The sequence below is a fragment of the Solanum verrucosum genome, unplaced genomic scaffold (assembly GCF_900185275.1).
Source record: "Solanum verrucosum unplaced genomic scaffold, falcon-dt-bn FXZP01000044.1, whole genome shotgun sequence".
Lineage (NCBI taxonomy): Eukaryota > Viridiplantae > Streptophyta > Magnoliopsida > Solanales > Solanaceae > Solanum > Solanum verrucosum.
In genome coordinates this window covers 628,841-643,196 of record NW_026020189.1, presented here as the reverse complement: position 1 = coordinate 643,196, position 14,356 = coordinate 628,841, and the positions used below count along the sequence as shown (strand labels likewise).

Here is a 14,356-nt window from a genome sequence, read left to right as displayed (position 1 = left end):
TGGAAGATAATGAAAGAGGGTTGGTTGTAGTTATCCGTAGTGGAAAGATGGCAAAAGGGAATGTGATGGAGGATGAGGATCCTCGAATGCAGGAAGAGAGCCAGGGTATAGAGGAACGAGAATTGCCTATTCCACAAAACCTTGCCAAAGAACCACAAGAGGATGCAGAGCAACATGTTCAAGTACCAAAAGTCACGCACCTTTTACCAAAATACCTCCAGCATTTCCTCAACATTTGAAAAAGATGAATGAAGATGAGAAGTTCAAAAAAAATTTGTCAGTATTCAATAACTTATCAATTAACCTTCCTCTGGTGGAAGCATTGTCGGAAATGCCAGGGTACGCCAAATTCATGAAAGAGCTGGTTACAAAGAAGAGGAGCTTGGACTATGAAACGATTGAGGTGCCCCATAGTTGCAGTGCAATTATAACAAATGAGTCAATCACTAAGAGAGAAGATCCTGGGGCATGCACAATCCCGTGCACAATTTGCATGCTCCAATTTGCTAAAGCTTTGTGCGATTTAGGAGCAAGCATTAACTTGATGCCCTATCTAATATACAAGCAACTTGGTTTGGGTAAAGCAAAGGCAACCACAATGAGACTCCTTATGGCTGATCGACCAATCAAGCACCCAGTGGGGATACTCTATGACATATTGGTAAAAGTAGATCGGTTCATCTTTCCGACTGATTTTGTGATTCTAGATTATGAGATCGATGCTGAAATCCCCATTATTTTGGGAAGGCCACTCTTAGCCACCGGGAGAGCATTGATGGATGTCGAAAGCGGGAAATTGAAGTTCCATGTGAATGATGAAGAGATGACCTTCAATAACTGTAAATCCATGAAGCAACCAAGTAATATCCATATAGTGTCTACTGAGGATGTTATAGATGAGGCAGTGGCAAGTGTGAGCCATTTAATGCGCAAAAATGAACCCCTTGAATTTGTACTTGCCAATTATGATGAATTCGAAGTTCAAGGCTATGAGGAAGTGGTAGCTTCCTTATCAGGGTTAGGAGTATATTCAAGGAATCCAATCAAGTTGGTTATCGACCTGAAAACAGAGAAAGTCCTCCTGCAAAGTCATCAACAGAAGAACCACCGAATCTAGAGTTAAAAGCCCTACCCTCTCATCTCAAATATGCCTTCTTAGGATCCAATAATACTTTACCTGTGATTATCGCAACCGATTTTCTTGAAAGGCATGTGAAATTGCTCATGGAGGTATTGCGGAAGCATATAAAAGCTATTAGATGGACAATAGCCGATATAGTAGGAATTCCTCCTAGCATCTGTACTCACAAGATTCAGCTCGACAGTGAATGTAAACCTAGTGTGGAGCATCAACGGAGATTGAACCCTCCAATGCAATAGGTGGTGAAAAAGGAGATCATCAAGTGGCTAGATGTGGGAGTGATCTACCCTATTGTAGATAGTAAGTGGGTAAGTACGGTGCAATATGTATCGAAAAAGGGAGGTATAACCGTAGTCCCAAATGCAAAAGGAGAACTTGTGTCAACTAGACCAGTGATTGGGTGGAAAGTATGCATGGACTATCGAAAGCTTAACTCATGGACTGAGAAAGACTATTTTCTAATGCCATTTATGGACCAGATGATTGACCGGTTATCAGAAAGAGGGTGGTATTGTTATTTGGATGGGTAATCCGGTTACAATCAAATCTCTATTGCGCCAGAAGACCAAGAGAAAACCACTTTTACTTGCCCTTAAGGAACATTTTCATTCAAAAGGATGTCATTTAGGCTATGTAATGCCCCAACAACATTTCAGCATTGCATGTTGTCTATTTTTGCGGATATGGTCAAAAACTCTATAGAGGTATTCATGGACGACTTCTCAGTCGTAGGGGATACATTTGAAGAATGCTTGACACACTTAGGGCAGGTACTCCAAAGATGCATAAAAATGAATTTGGTTCTGAATTGGGAGAAATGTCACTTTATGGTGAAAGAAGGTATCATTCTTGGGCACAAGGTGTCGCAAAAGGGGATGGAAGTTGACAAGGCAAAACTTGAGGTCATTGAGAAATTACCCCCGCCAATTTCACAAATCTGATAAAAGATATGTATTTCCGTCGCAAATTGTTATTTGCGGCTTATCAAAGCTAGAGTCGATGAAAGAAGGGTCTTACGTTGATCTTAAGTTCTTAATACATCTCAAAACCTTAAAATATGTACAAACCCTTGGTGTCCCAGCTCGAATCAGGTCAGTATGTCACCAGCTCAAGATGTTAAAGAGTCTATCCCTCTTAACACTTGGCACAAGCGACTTGGACACATGCCAATGGCTACATTACAAAGGCTTGATACATTCAAGCATCATGTAGTAAATAAGACTACTAGTCCTTGTCATGTCTATCCTTTATCTAGATAAATCATGCTTCCTTTTCCAGTTAGCCATAGCACATCACCTGTTGTATTTGATTTGTTGCACGCTGATGTTTGGGGTCTATATAGGGTGCCCACTATTGAAGGCAAGAGGTTTTTTCTTACTGTTGTAGATGATTTCTCTAGGCTGACATGGATTTTTTTTTATGAATTCTAAAAATGAGACTTGTTGGATCCTGCAGACCTTTTTTCTCTATGCTTAAAACTCAATACAATTATAATGTCAAAGTCCTCAGAACTGATAATGGATCTAAATTCATTAACACTTCAGTCAAAGCATTTTTAGCATCACAAGGTACCATACATCAAAATAGATGTGTCTATAGTCCACAAAAAAATGGTGTTGTGGAAAGAAGACATAGGTACATTCTAGAGATAGCTCGAGCCTTGAGTTTTGAGGCTGTTATACCTCTTGAATTTTGGGGAGAGTGTGATCTTACTGATGTCCATATTATCAACAGATTTCCATCTAATACTCTGCAGGGTAAATCACCTTTTGAAATGTTCTTTAAAGTCACTCCTTATCTTGACCATTTGAGGGTGTTTGGTTGCTTAGCTTATCCAATCAATGTTAAACGACAAGACAAGTTTGAGGCTAGAGCTTTGCCTACTATTTTTCTGGGCTATTCAGCGACTAAGAAAGGTTACAAATTATTCAATTTACAGATCAAAAAATTCTTCTTCAGTCAAGATGTTGTTTTCGATGAATCTATTTTTCCATTTAGGCAGATGAAGACACATCCTACTCCTGCATTTCCTATATTGGATCTTACTGATGATATTCACTTTGATATGCCCCCATCACCTCTTGTTCCTGCTCAAACTCCTCAGATTGTTCATCCTTTAGATGACATTCCCCTAGATGTGCCAGCAGTTATTTCTGATGTTGTACCAACTTCAGTCCATGTGAGATTATCTTAGAGAACCAAAACTGCTCTTACTTGGTTCAGAGATTATGTAGTCAATTCCTGCACTTATCCTATGGTTAATTACTTGAGATATGATTCTTTGTCTCCTGATTTTGCTTAGTGCCTAGCTGCTCAGACAGTTGAACTGGAACCTAAAAATTATTATGATGCTGCATTCTAGGTGGGTGTTGGCAATACAACAAGAGATTGCATCCCTTGAAGAGAATGGTACATGGGATCTTGTTGATTTACCTTAGCTAAGATTGTCATTGGGTGCAAGTGGGTTTACAAGATCAAATATAAAGCTAATGGTGATGTGGAAAGATTCAAGGCAAGGCTAGTGGCTAAAGGCTTTAGCCAAAAGGAGGGCCTCGACAACAACTAAACATTTTTCCCCTGTGGCTAAGATGGTTTCTGTAAGGTCAGTACTTGCTATTGCAACCTCTAAACTATGGAATATTTACCAAATAGATGTCTACAATGCATTCTTACAGGGTGATCACAATGAGGAGGTGTACATGCAATTGCCCTCTGGTTTTGATTCCCATGCTCGTGGCAGTCCTAAGGTTTATAAGTTGAAAAAGTCTTTATATGGCTTAAAACAAACCTCTTGACAATGGAATTTTAAACTCACAGTAGCCCTCCTCGACTTAGGCTTCATTCAGAGTCATTTTGATTACTCTCTCTTCACAAAGAGTACTGGACTTGACATAGTTGTCATCCTTGTGTATGTTGATGATTTGTTGATCCCTGGATCCAATCCTACTCTTCTTGCCTCTACCAGAGTTGCCTTGCAACAGAGATTTAAAATGAAAGACTTAGGGGACTTGAAATTTTTTCTTGGCATCAAATTCTCTAAGAGTGATTCTGGTATTTTGATGAACCATAGAAAGTATGCCCTTGAACTGATTGCAGATTTAGGGCAAGGGGGAGCTAAGAATGTGTCTACTCATATGGATTTCAACCAACACCTCACTTCATACAAGTTTGATGTTGCCACAAAATGCTTTCATGATGAACAACTGTTAGATGACATTGAAAGCTATCAAAGGTTGGTGGGAAGGTTGTTATACCTAACTATGATCAGGCCAGACATAGCCTATACTGTCTAGGTACTGAGCCAGTTTATGCACAAGCCAAAAGAGTCTCGCATGAATGATGCCATTAGAGTGATCGGATACATAAAAACTGCACCAGGTCTTGGTATACTTATGTCATCTGCTAAGGCTTAGAATCTAGTTGCATATTGTGACTCAGACTGGGTTGCTTGCCCACTGACTCGGAAGTCAGTAACAGGATACATGGTGAAATTTGGAGACTCACTAATATCTTGGAAGTCTAAGAAACAAAACACTATATCGAGAAGCTCAACGGAAGCAGAGTTTAAAATCATGGCATCAACTGTTTCAGAGCTTTCTTGGTTAACGGGAATATTTAAGAAATTAGGAGTGATAATAATTCAGCCAATCGACATGCACTGTGATAGCAAGGCTGCTATTCAAATAGTCACAAACCCCATCTTTCATGAACGGACAAAGCATATTGACATCGACTGCCACTTTGTAAAAGAGAAGTTGCACAAAGGCTTGATCAAGACACATCACATATGGACAAAGGAGCAACATGAAGATTTGTTTACTAAGGGACTAGGGAAGGCTCAACACTATCATTTGCTTACCAAACTGGGAGTTAAGAATGTTTTTTTACCATTCAGCTTGAGGGGGAGTATTGAAGCCAGTGATGCGACAGTCAGTTGAGAAGAATAATTAGGGATTGTAACTAACTTAAACAGAATTAGTTAGTAGTTTCATAATTGTTTTTCTGTTATAAGAAATGAAGTAAAGATTAGATGTTAGCTAAGGCTTCTAGATGTATATATATAGTGTATTGGTATGCAATGTAAAGGGCAATCTTCTGATATGGAATAAGATGTATTTCCAAAAATTCTCTCAGCTCTAAATCCATGGATTCCTCCATGGTAGCTGAAACTTAACATGATGCACTTAGATACATCACTGCTATTTTTTATTTTAATGGTGTCTTGTTTGCTGAAATGACTTCTGCTATGAAAAGTTAAATGTGATTGTTGCAAATGTATGAAGTTTTTATGGAGTATAGAGATGAAAATATTGTTCTTATTCAGGGAGGAGGAAGATGAAGAAGAAATTGATTTTGGGATTTAATTTGTCATGAGTTTTATTTTGTGGGTTGGATTCGAATTTGTGTCAAAAAGATGAAATCGGGTAATTTGGATAATTTTGATCAATTTGGAGGAGGGGTACAAATGATGAAATTAGTAACGACAGAGGTAAGAATAACTTCGTTTTAATAGTAAAGGCATAGTCAACCAATAAAACAAAGTTGAGGAGTATTTTTAACCCTTTTTCCCATTACATTTTAATTAAGTTGAGTGCTTTTTGTTGAGTGTATTATAGAAATTTTACTGTCAATTCAGGGTCTATGGGATGTGTATCCTAATCAGTTGTAGTATAGGTGAGTAAGTAGATGCAAATTCAAAATAAACATTAGCATATCTTACAACTCATTAATGATGTCTAGTAATTTCACCAAAACATAAGCCAAACATTTAGTGTGTTTAATTTGTGGAAGAGGAGCACTATTACTGCAGTTTTATGTTAAACTGAATATTTTTAAGGGGCGATGTTGTAATCATGTATTCCAATGTATTGTTAAAGTGAAAAATTTAAGAGACAATGTATTAATGCTAATGTGAGATAGCCAAAGTTAGGATGGATGGATGGATGGATAGATGGATGGATGGCAAAAAGTCACCACTAAAGTTGTCCCGAATTTTTAAAAAGACATTTTAACTTTGTGGGTGTCCTATTACCACACGAAACCATTTCTAACAATTATAAATACACCATTTTAACCCATTCTCATAGCATGTGTAATCTCAAGTATAGGGAGCGCGTGAATGAAAAAAATCACCCCCAAACCAATCTAAAAATGCCACGTAGCAAGATTGTAAGCCTCCATTTTCTAAAAAAATTCAAGAAACAAAGAATTTCTTGGTCAATGCCTTTCATGGTGGTTATTGAAGAACAAATTCATATTTACTTAAGAATTTAAGAATATTTCCTAAGTGAAAATCTTCATTGTTATGTAAACAGTGAAAGCAAAGGATTCCACAAAAATCTCATTTCCAAAATCTTTCATTTTCCACCTTTGAAAAAACTCCATTTTAGCTCATTCCATCTTCGTCTTCTGCAACAACAACAAAAATTAGAGCAGCAGTACGATGCTAAAAGAACCCATCAATTGAAATTCCAAAATTATCTCAATTCCTTTGAATTCTTTCCTCAACAATACAACAACTCATCAAGACCATTTTCACAAACAATTTATATCTATTAAACCCAAACTAGTTAATGCACCCATTTACATTGAAGTTTTTGAGTTTGTACTCACAGATTGTATGTGCTTTTAGACTTGACCCAGAAGATTTTGAGGATCAAAATGTGAGTAAGTTAGGATTTTACCCAATTCATTACTAAATCAGTAAGAAAAATAAAATTATATTATTTTATTTGAGTTGAAACACACGCACAAGCTATGAGATTACAAAAGCTGTAAAAAGGGTGTATTTAAGTTGTTGGAAATAGTTTCGTGGGATAATAGGACACCCGCAAAGTTAAGGTGTCTTTTTGAAAATTCGAGACAACTTCAATTGTGATATTATGTCTTTTCTCTACATATTAATAAAGGAAGTCTTTGAGCAGTTTCCGATTGTCCTGCCTGCTTCAGCTGCTAAAAGCAGGATCCGGCTCCCCTCCATTATCCCTTTCTTCCATTTCGTCAAGTACACATCTAGATGAGAGACATGTGTCTTATTTAAAGTTTAAAGGTCAAGATTATATTATATTAACAAATATCATAATCATAGTTAAGTCAACTAATTTTAGAATACTACTCTCCAAATTTGGCATACAAATTTTGATATTTATTAATATTATTAATTTCATCTTATATTTTTGTATTTAAATATTAAATTGTATGATATTTAAGGTGAGAATCAACTAAACATTATTTTGTACTAGTAAAGTTTGTTCTTAAAATATTATACTATGTTGAGAAGCAAAACAAAAAAGTGAAGAATTATCAATGTTGAAAAAATCATAAAATAAAAGAACACGAAATAAAAATAAGAACAAAAAATGGAAAGACAAAAGGTTTTTAGAATTAAACGTGAATTATCAAAATTATTCCAAGGAGAAAATGTGGCTATTGTGTTTAAGGGGGAAAAATATACTTTTTTTTAAAAAAAATAATATTCTTTTATCTTTTTTTTTGTGAAATAAAAGAAAATGCAAATGTTTTTTAAGATTATTATTTATCACATTAAATATAAACGTTTAATGTTTTACAATTTTAATATTTAAATATAAAATGAAATTAATAAATTTAATAAATATCAAATTTTGTTTGGAATAAATTGTAATTCTTACTGAATTCGGAGAGTAGTATTTTAAAATTAGTTGACTTAACTATGATTATGGTATTTGTTAATATAAATATAATCTTGACCTTTAAACTTTAAATAAGACACATGTCCCTCATCTAAACGTGCACTTGACGAAATGGAAGGAAAGGGTAATGAATGAGAGTCGTGTCCCTAAAAGCAAGTAGTTATCTGCTGACGTGTCTGCTTCTACCTATTTTTGCCTAAAAGCAAGACTTTGTTCGTTTTCTTGGATTTTTGTATATATTTAATTTTTCTGTAAAAAATACTTTAAATACAATAATTAACAATTTAAAAGTTTATTTAAAAAGTACTATAAATCACAATAATTAGAAATTCAAAATTTTACATAAAAAGTACTATAAATCACAATAATTAGCAATTTAAATTGGGGAGGAGGAACTAACATATATTATTTGAAATGATGTAAAAGGTACTATAAATCACAACAATTACCTACTTAAAAGTTTAAAGACATAAAAATTTAAATGATTCTCAAAATTTTATCAGTGCCACATAAATTGCGATAGAGAAAGTAACATATATTATATGAAATTTATGTAAAAGATACTATAAATCACACTAATTAATAGTTTAAAATATTTAAAAAGACGTATAAATCTTTTGATTAACTCTCAAAATTTTATAGGTGCAACATATATAGAGAGAGAGAGAGATTCCCCTTTGAACTTATCTCTAAAAGTCAGTTACACGCTTAAACTATCATAGTGATCTATTACACACCTTAACTACTCAAAAGTGAATAATTACCACCCCGAGACGTGTAACAATACTCTCACATTATGTGGTGTATTACATTCGCTGCCACATCAGTGCTACGTCAGCATCATGTCATAAATTATAAATTTTTGTTTCTTTTCTTTATTAATTAACTTTTCTTTTGTTAACTATATTTTACTCTAACTAATCCCTATTTAATTGGTTCAATTATCTAATAATTATATCTTCTTCATCACTAATCCCATCCATTTTCAATTCTCATTTCATCGGAAAATCATATCCGATCACACCTTCACTATTGATTTTGTTTTTCACCAGCACTGTATCACTTTCAATTCTTCTTCTTCGTTGTCACCCAACACCAAATATCACCATCACCATTATCAATATCGATTTTTTCTTCTTCACCACCTTCAATTACCTCTTTTAATGTTTGTCACCCGCCACTCATCACCACCAAACCCATAAAGCTGCTATTACCACCAAACCCAAAAATTGATCAACAAAGTAAAAAAAAAAAATGAAAATGATAGAAACAATCAATCAAAAATTTTCTAGATAAAATACAATTATTCACTAACAAATCTATGGGAATTAACTTAATTGTGAATCAAAAAAAATTGTACTTTAAGATTGTGATAGAAAATAAAGAAGTGTGATGAAAATAAAGAATGAAGAAGAAGAGGACGATGGGCGGGGTTTGAAGAAGAAGAGGTGTGGGGATGGGGGTGGAAAAGAGGATTCTAACTTTTTTTACTGTAATTTCAAACTGACGTGCCTATCTTTTATTTTTATTTTATTTGGTTGCCACGTCAGTTTTAGGGATAAGAAAATTCACTTTTGAATATATATATATATTTTACTATATAAGAAGAGCGAATAAGCACACTCTTCTCTGTCAACACGTGTGCTTACGTAAAAATACACTCAATTTAAGGATTATTTTTGTCATTCTATGCTTTACTTTACATAAGTGTTGAGTACCTCAATACTATGAAATCAGTTAATAGCCTCCACGTGGAGCGGACGATGAAGGTACTTGTGTAAATAAATCAAAATAGAGGGTTGCTTTATGGTATTTCATATTTTTCAAACTTGAAATATGATTGTACTTGCCTGCTTCATAAATGTACTTCCTTTTTGTTGGACACAAAAACCATTTGCTTTTTTTCCTCTTTTACGACTTTAATTGTGTGGGCCCTATTATTACTTTTGTACACTATTTCATTTTTCCTTGCATTGTTCTTATATTTTATTATTTCCAATTTCTATCCTCCAGGGATCTTTGAATATTATTTATTAATTAATTCATTCATTAATAAACTATTTATATTGTTTCTTCCATTTTAATTGTTTCATCTTTTTTTTTTGCACGAAGTGTTAAATATGAAGAATATTTTTAAATTTTGTAATCTTAAATTTAAAATATATCACATATATTAAAGTAAAAAGCATTTCTAATTTTATAATCATAGATACGCTATGTAAAAAAATTAAAATTAAGAAGTAATTTTCTTTTTTAAGTGAAATAAAAAAAACATGTTCATATAAATTGATACGGAAGGAGTCATATTTAAAAAATAGAATAAATATGTGATATTATTAGAAAGAGCTTTAATATATATTTTAAAAATTATTTTGTCTTCCGTATATTATTTTGTGCATATATGTGGAGTTTTAAAGTTTTAAACATTTTAATATAGAAATATGATTATTTGAAAATTTTAGTACTTTCATCATTTAAATTTGTCCTTGTTTTTCTTTTAATTTGTTATATATTTAAAAATTACATAAAAAGTACTGAAAATCACAATGTAATAATATAAGATATTAAAAAAAACATAATTAAAAATCATAAAAGAAATTTTATTGACTCTTTAATTCCATATTGAAACAAAAGAAGTTTGTTTGAAAATAACATAAAAAGTACTGTAAATTAAAGTAAAATAACAACTAAAAATATTTAAGAATCATATAAGAAATTTAGTTGACTTTCGTAAAAGTACCTACGTCACATAAAATGGAACAGAAAGAGTAATATCTATTATTTGAAAATGATATAAGAAGTGCTATAAATCACAATAAATTAACAACTTCAAAATATATTTAACAAAATCACATACAAAAAATTATATAACTCTCCAAATTTCATCGGTGTCACATAAATTGAAACAAAAAAACTACTCCCAATTTATGTGACTTACTTTCCTTTTTAGTCAGTCCCAAAAGAATGTCACATTTCTATATTAAGTAACAATTTGACTATAAAATATTTATTTTACCCTTAATAAAATAATTTACAGTCATACAAATTTATATAATTCATTTTGGACCACAAGTTTTAAAAGTCTTCATTTCTTTCTTAAACTCCGTGGCGAATCAAATTACCTCACATAAAATGAGACGGAGGAAGTAATATATATTGGGCCCGCGCTGGCGCGGGAACCTAATATCTAGTATATATATATAGCTGAATATGAAAACGATGACGTGGCACTCTCTAAGGGTTGGATTCCTATTTATCTTTTTTGTGGTTCTTTTTAGCTTTTTTCTGATTTTAAAAGACATAATTTCACTTAAGAATATTTACATAACATTAAAGATAGTCATATTTAACTTTCTGCTAAATGCTTCACCATTGCACGTATTTTTTCTTATTTATTGTGCTAATAAATAAAAGTAATGAAGAGTAAATAACAACCGTTTTATTTCTTCAGCTGTCATAGTTTTGTCTATATGTGTCTTTTCTTTTGGAATTTTAATTAGCTCATTTTATTCAATGTAATCTACATTTGCAGGTAAATAAGAGTATTAGTTTATTTCGGAACTAGTGAACCCATCCGCGCTTCGCATGAATTAGTTAGTTTTCGATTGCTTATTTTCTAATTTTTTTAATTTTTAAATTTTAACCAATGATATTATTCACACTTATTTTAAGTACTAGTGAACTTATTTGCGCGAAAACTATATCACCCGTCTTTTTTCTGAAATAATTTTTACTTCATTTAAAAATTAATTTTAACTATGAAAAATTCAAATTACACCTCCACGTTTAGAATTTCAAATAATATGTTATTTTGTCTTTTTGTGAAAAAAATATAACAAAACACAACTTTGATTTTAAAAATTTCTAGTAAAATGAAAAAAAATAATTTCTAATTATATATGGCCAGATGCCCACCAAATTCATGATTTATTTTTCGTTCTTTCTAATACTCAAATATTAAAATCATCAAAAAATATAATCAATTTTATTTTCAATATTTCTTTCAAACGTATAATTTAAATAGAAGAAATTATAATATACATAAAAGTTTTTTTTCAAAACTTAAGTTTTTAAATTCTAAACCAAAAGTTACATAAAACATTATCTATATTTTGTTTTAAGTAAATATGAAAAAATATGTATAAAAATAGCTTGTTAGCAGACCTTTGACTATATATTTCTTCACTAAGTTGTCTATTTATTTAATTATTCTTTGCTACTCAAGAAATAATTAAATGAAAACATGATATCAGGAACTTTCTTTAAAAACACATCTCATTGTATACACAATTAATATAGGTTAGAATATAAACACAAAAATAAGTTTCATCCGTTTTTCTACTAAATAAAATAATGTTGATATTCATTTGGTGAGTAGGTATAAATATAATGGTATTCAATTTTTTTTAATCAAGTTATGAAGTTTTTTAAAGTTTTCAAGATTCTTAAATGCATAAAGTAATACTAAAAAAAAATATATGTTCAATCTATTTGAGAATTTATAGAAAAGGCTAATGGGCAAGATATATTTAACGCTTAATTTTTTCCTTCCAAAGACAATAGAAACATTAAATATCTTAATGAGTATGGAGTAACGAAAAAACGTTCAAGTCTTACAAAATATAACTATTCTAACAATTCCTATAATCATACTTAAATACCATGAAGGCATGAACTAAGGAAATTCATATGCATGAAATTCTATATCTTCTTCTTTTTTCTCTCAATTGAATTTATATCGAACTATGATTATTTTAGATATTTAATTAGTTGAAATGCGAGTGTCATATATTTGTGGTGATTTTTTTCTTTTTCTTGTGTATATATTTTTTTATTTCTAATAATTAATTTTCTTAAGCACTATTAGTCTTTCAGTGAAATGTACTATATTGAATTATGGATATTATTTGCAGGCAAACGATAAAATTTATAGGTAGATATTTCAAGTATTTTTCTTTTGGATATTTTTTGTGATTATATCATCTAATTTTTAAGAATTTAATTGAGAATTTTCATTCATTAAAATATATATATATATTAAATTACTTCTACAATTATATATTAGAATAAAGCTAAAAATGCATAACCACTTAATTTCTCTTTGTGTCACTACATGATATTTTGATTTATACTATACTAAAGCAAAAAATGTATAACAACTAAACTTCTTTTTGTGTCACTGTATGATATTTTTTATTTATTCGAAGAATTTATTCCTTAGAACGAATATGATATATGTCAAACCTCAATGTCTGATTATTATACAAAGAGATCAATGAATATTGGAATGAAATTAATCTAAAAATAAATATTATGAATAAAATATATAAAGAAGACAAAATATATCAAAAGATGTGAAGGTAGGCATACAAGTATCTTAAGATAGGCATACAAGTATCAATACATTTATTTTTGTGAAGATAAATACAATTAGATATAACATTTTAACTTTTCAAGAATGAAAAGATGTAGTAAAACAAAATTAAAAAGAGTAATAATATAAGTGAGAAAATAAACAAGAAATGTAGAGAGACAAGAGAGAATTTTCTTATTCTTCCAAGTATATTAAAGTGTTTTCTAGATCTTCAAGTGCATAACACATCCTCAAGACCTCTATTTATCTTGTTATAAGAGGCATACAAAAAGATAGCAATAAATATGATATTAATTATTGAGAATGTGGGGAAGATTAAAGGGTGTGAAAGATAAATGAGGAGGTGTGGGTATTATTACACATAATGGTGAAATTATATCTTGAAGTTATGGACATCCACATTAATCAACAAAACATTAATTATAAACAAATAATAATTGTATTAAAAATGAGGAGAAAAATTAAAAAATGAGAAAAAAAATAAATAGGAATGGAGACAATAGAAAGGTGTCACATCACCTCATTTATGTTTCTCCTTTATTTATATATATATATATATATGATTTTCAATGTTCTAATCTTTATATAATATATTTATAAGTAAAAACAATAATTTTATTTCTTATTAAAAAAAGTTAAGATAGAAACAAATTCAATAAAACTTGATTTCCTTCGGTTAATTTTAATAAACTAAATTATTTATCTATGTAATACAAATTTAATATATGAATTTTGTATGCACTTTTATCTTATTTTATCCTTCTATTTTCTCTTTAAATTCTTTTATTTTTAATATATTCATTTTTTCGGCGTTTTCATCTTATTTTCCTACCTGTGAATTTTTCATTTTAAAAAAGAAAATATCAACTCACATTTTCTTATTCTCCTTTTAATTCCCTATATATATATATATATATATATATATATATATATATATATATATAGCTCTCAAAATAAATATTATTGGATAGAAATATCATTTTAATGTGATTTTAAGATGTCATAAACTTTGAAGTGAATAAAAGGAGCGCTATTTAACTATTTTTTTTAAAAAGTGATAAATTTATCCATTAAGTAATTGGGGGTTATAAATGCATTAAACTTAGGAGTTATAGCTAATACTTATACTAAATAAGAATAGAAGTTATGAAGATGAAGAGGTGTAGTTTA

The 14,356-nt window shown here is 30.7% G+C and overlaps 1 protein-coding gene across 1 annotated transcript; it reads left to right on the top strand.

The window, feature by feature from the left end:
* Window positions 1-244: 244 nt before the first annotated feature.
* Window positions 245-1,117, top strand: LOC125829387 (uncharacterized). Its single transcript, XM_049508613.1, has one exon. It carries the CDS (start codon window positions 245-247, stop codon window positions 1,115-1,117), a length of 873 nt encoding a protein of 290 aa, XP_049364570.1.
* The last annotated feature ends 13,239 nt before the right edge of the window (window positions 1,118-14,356 follow it).

Coding starts and splice junctions, on each gene's coding strand:
- LOC125829387 (XM_049508613.1), top strand. CDS start 245: ATGAATGAAGATGAGAAGTTCAAAAAAAATTTGTCAGTATTCAATAAC.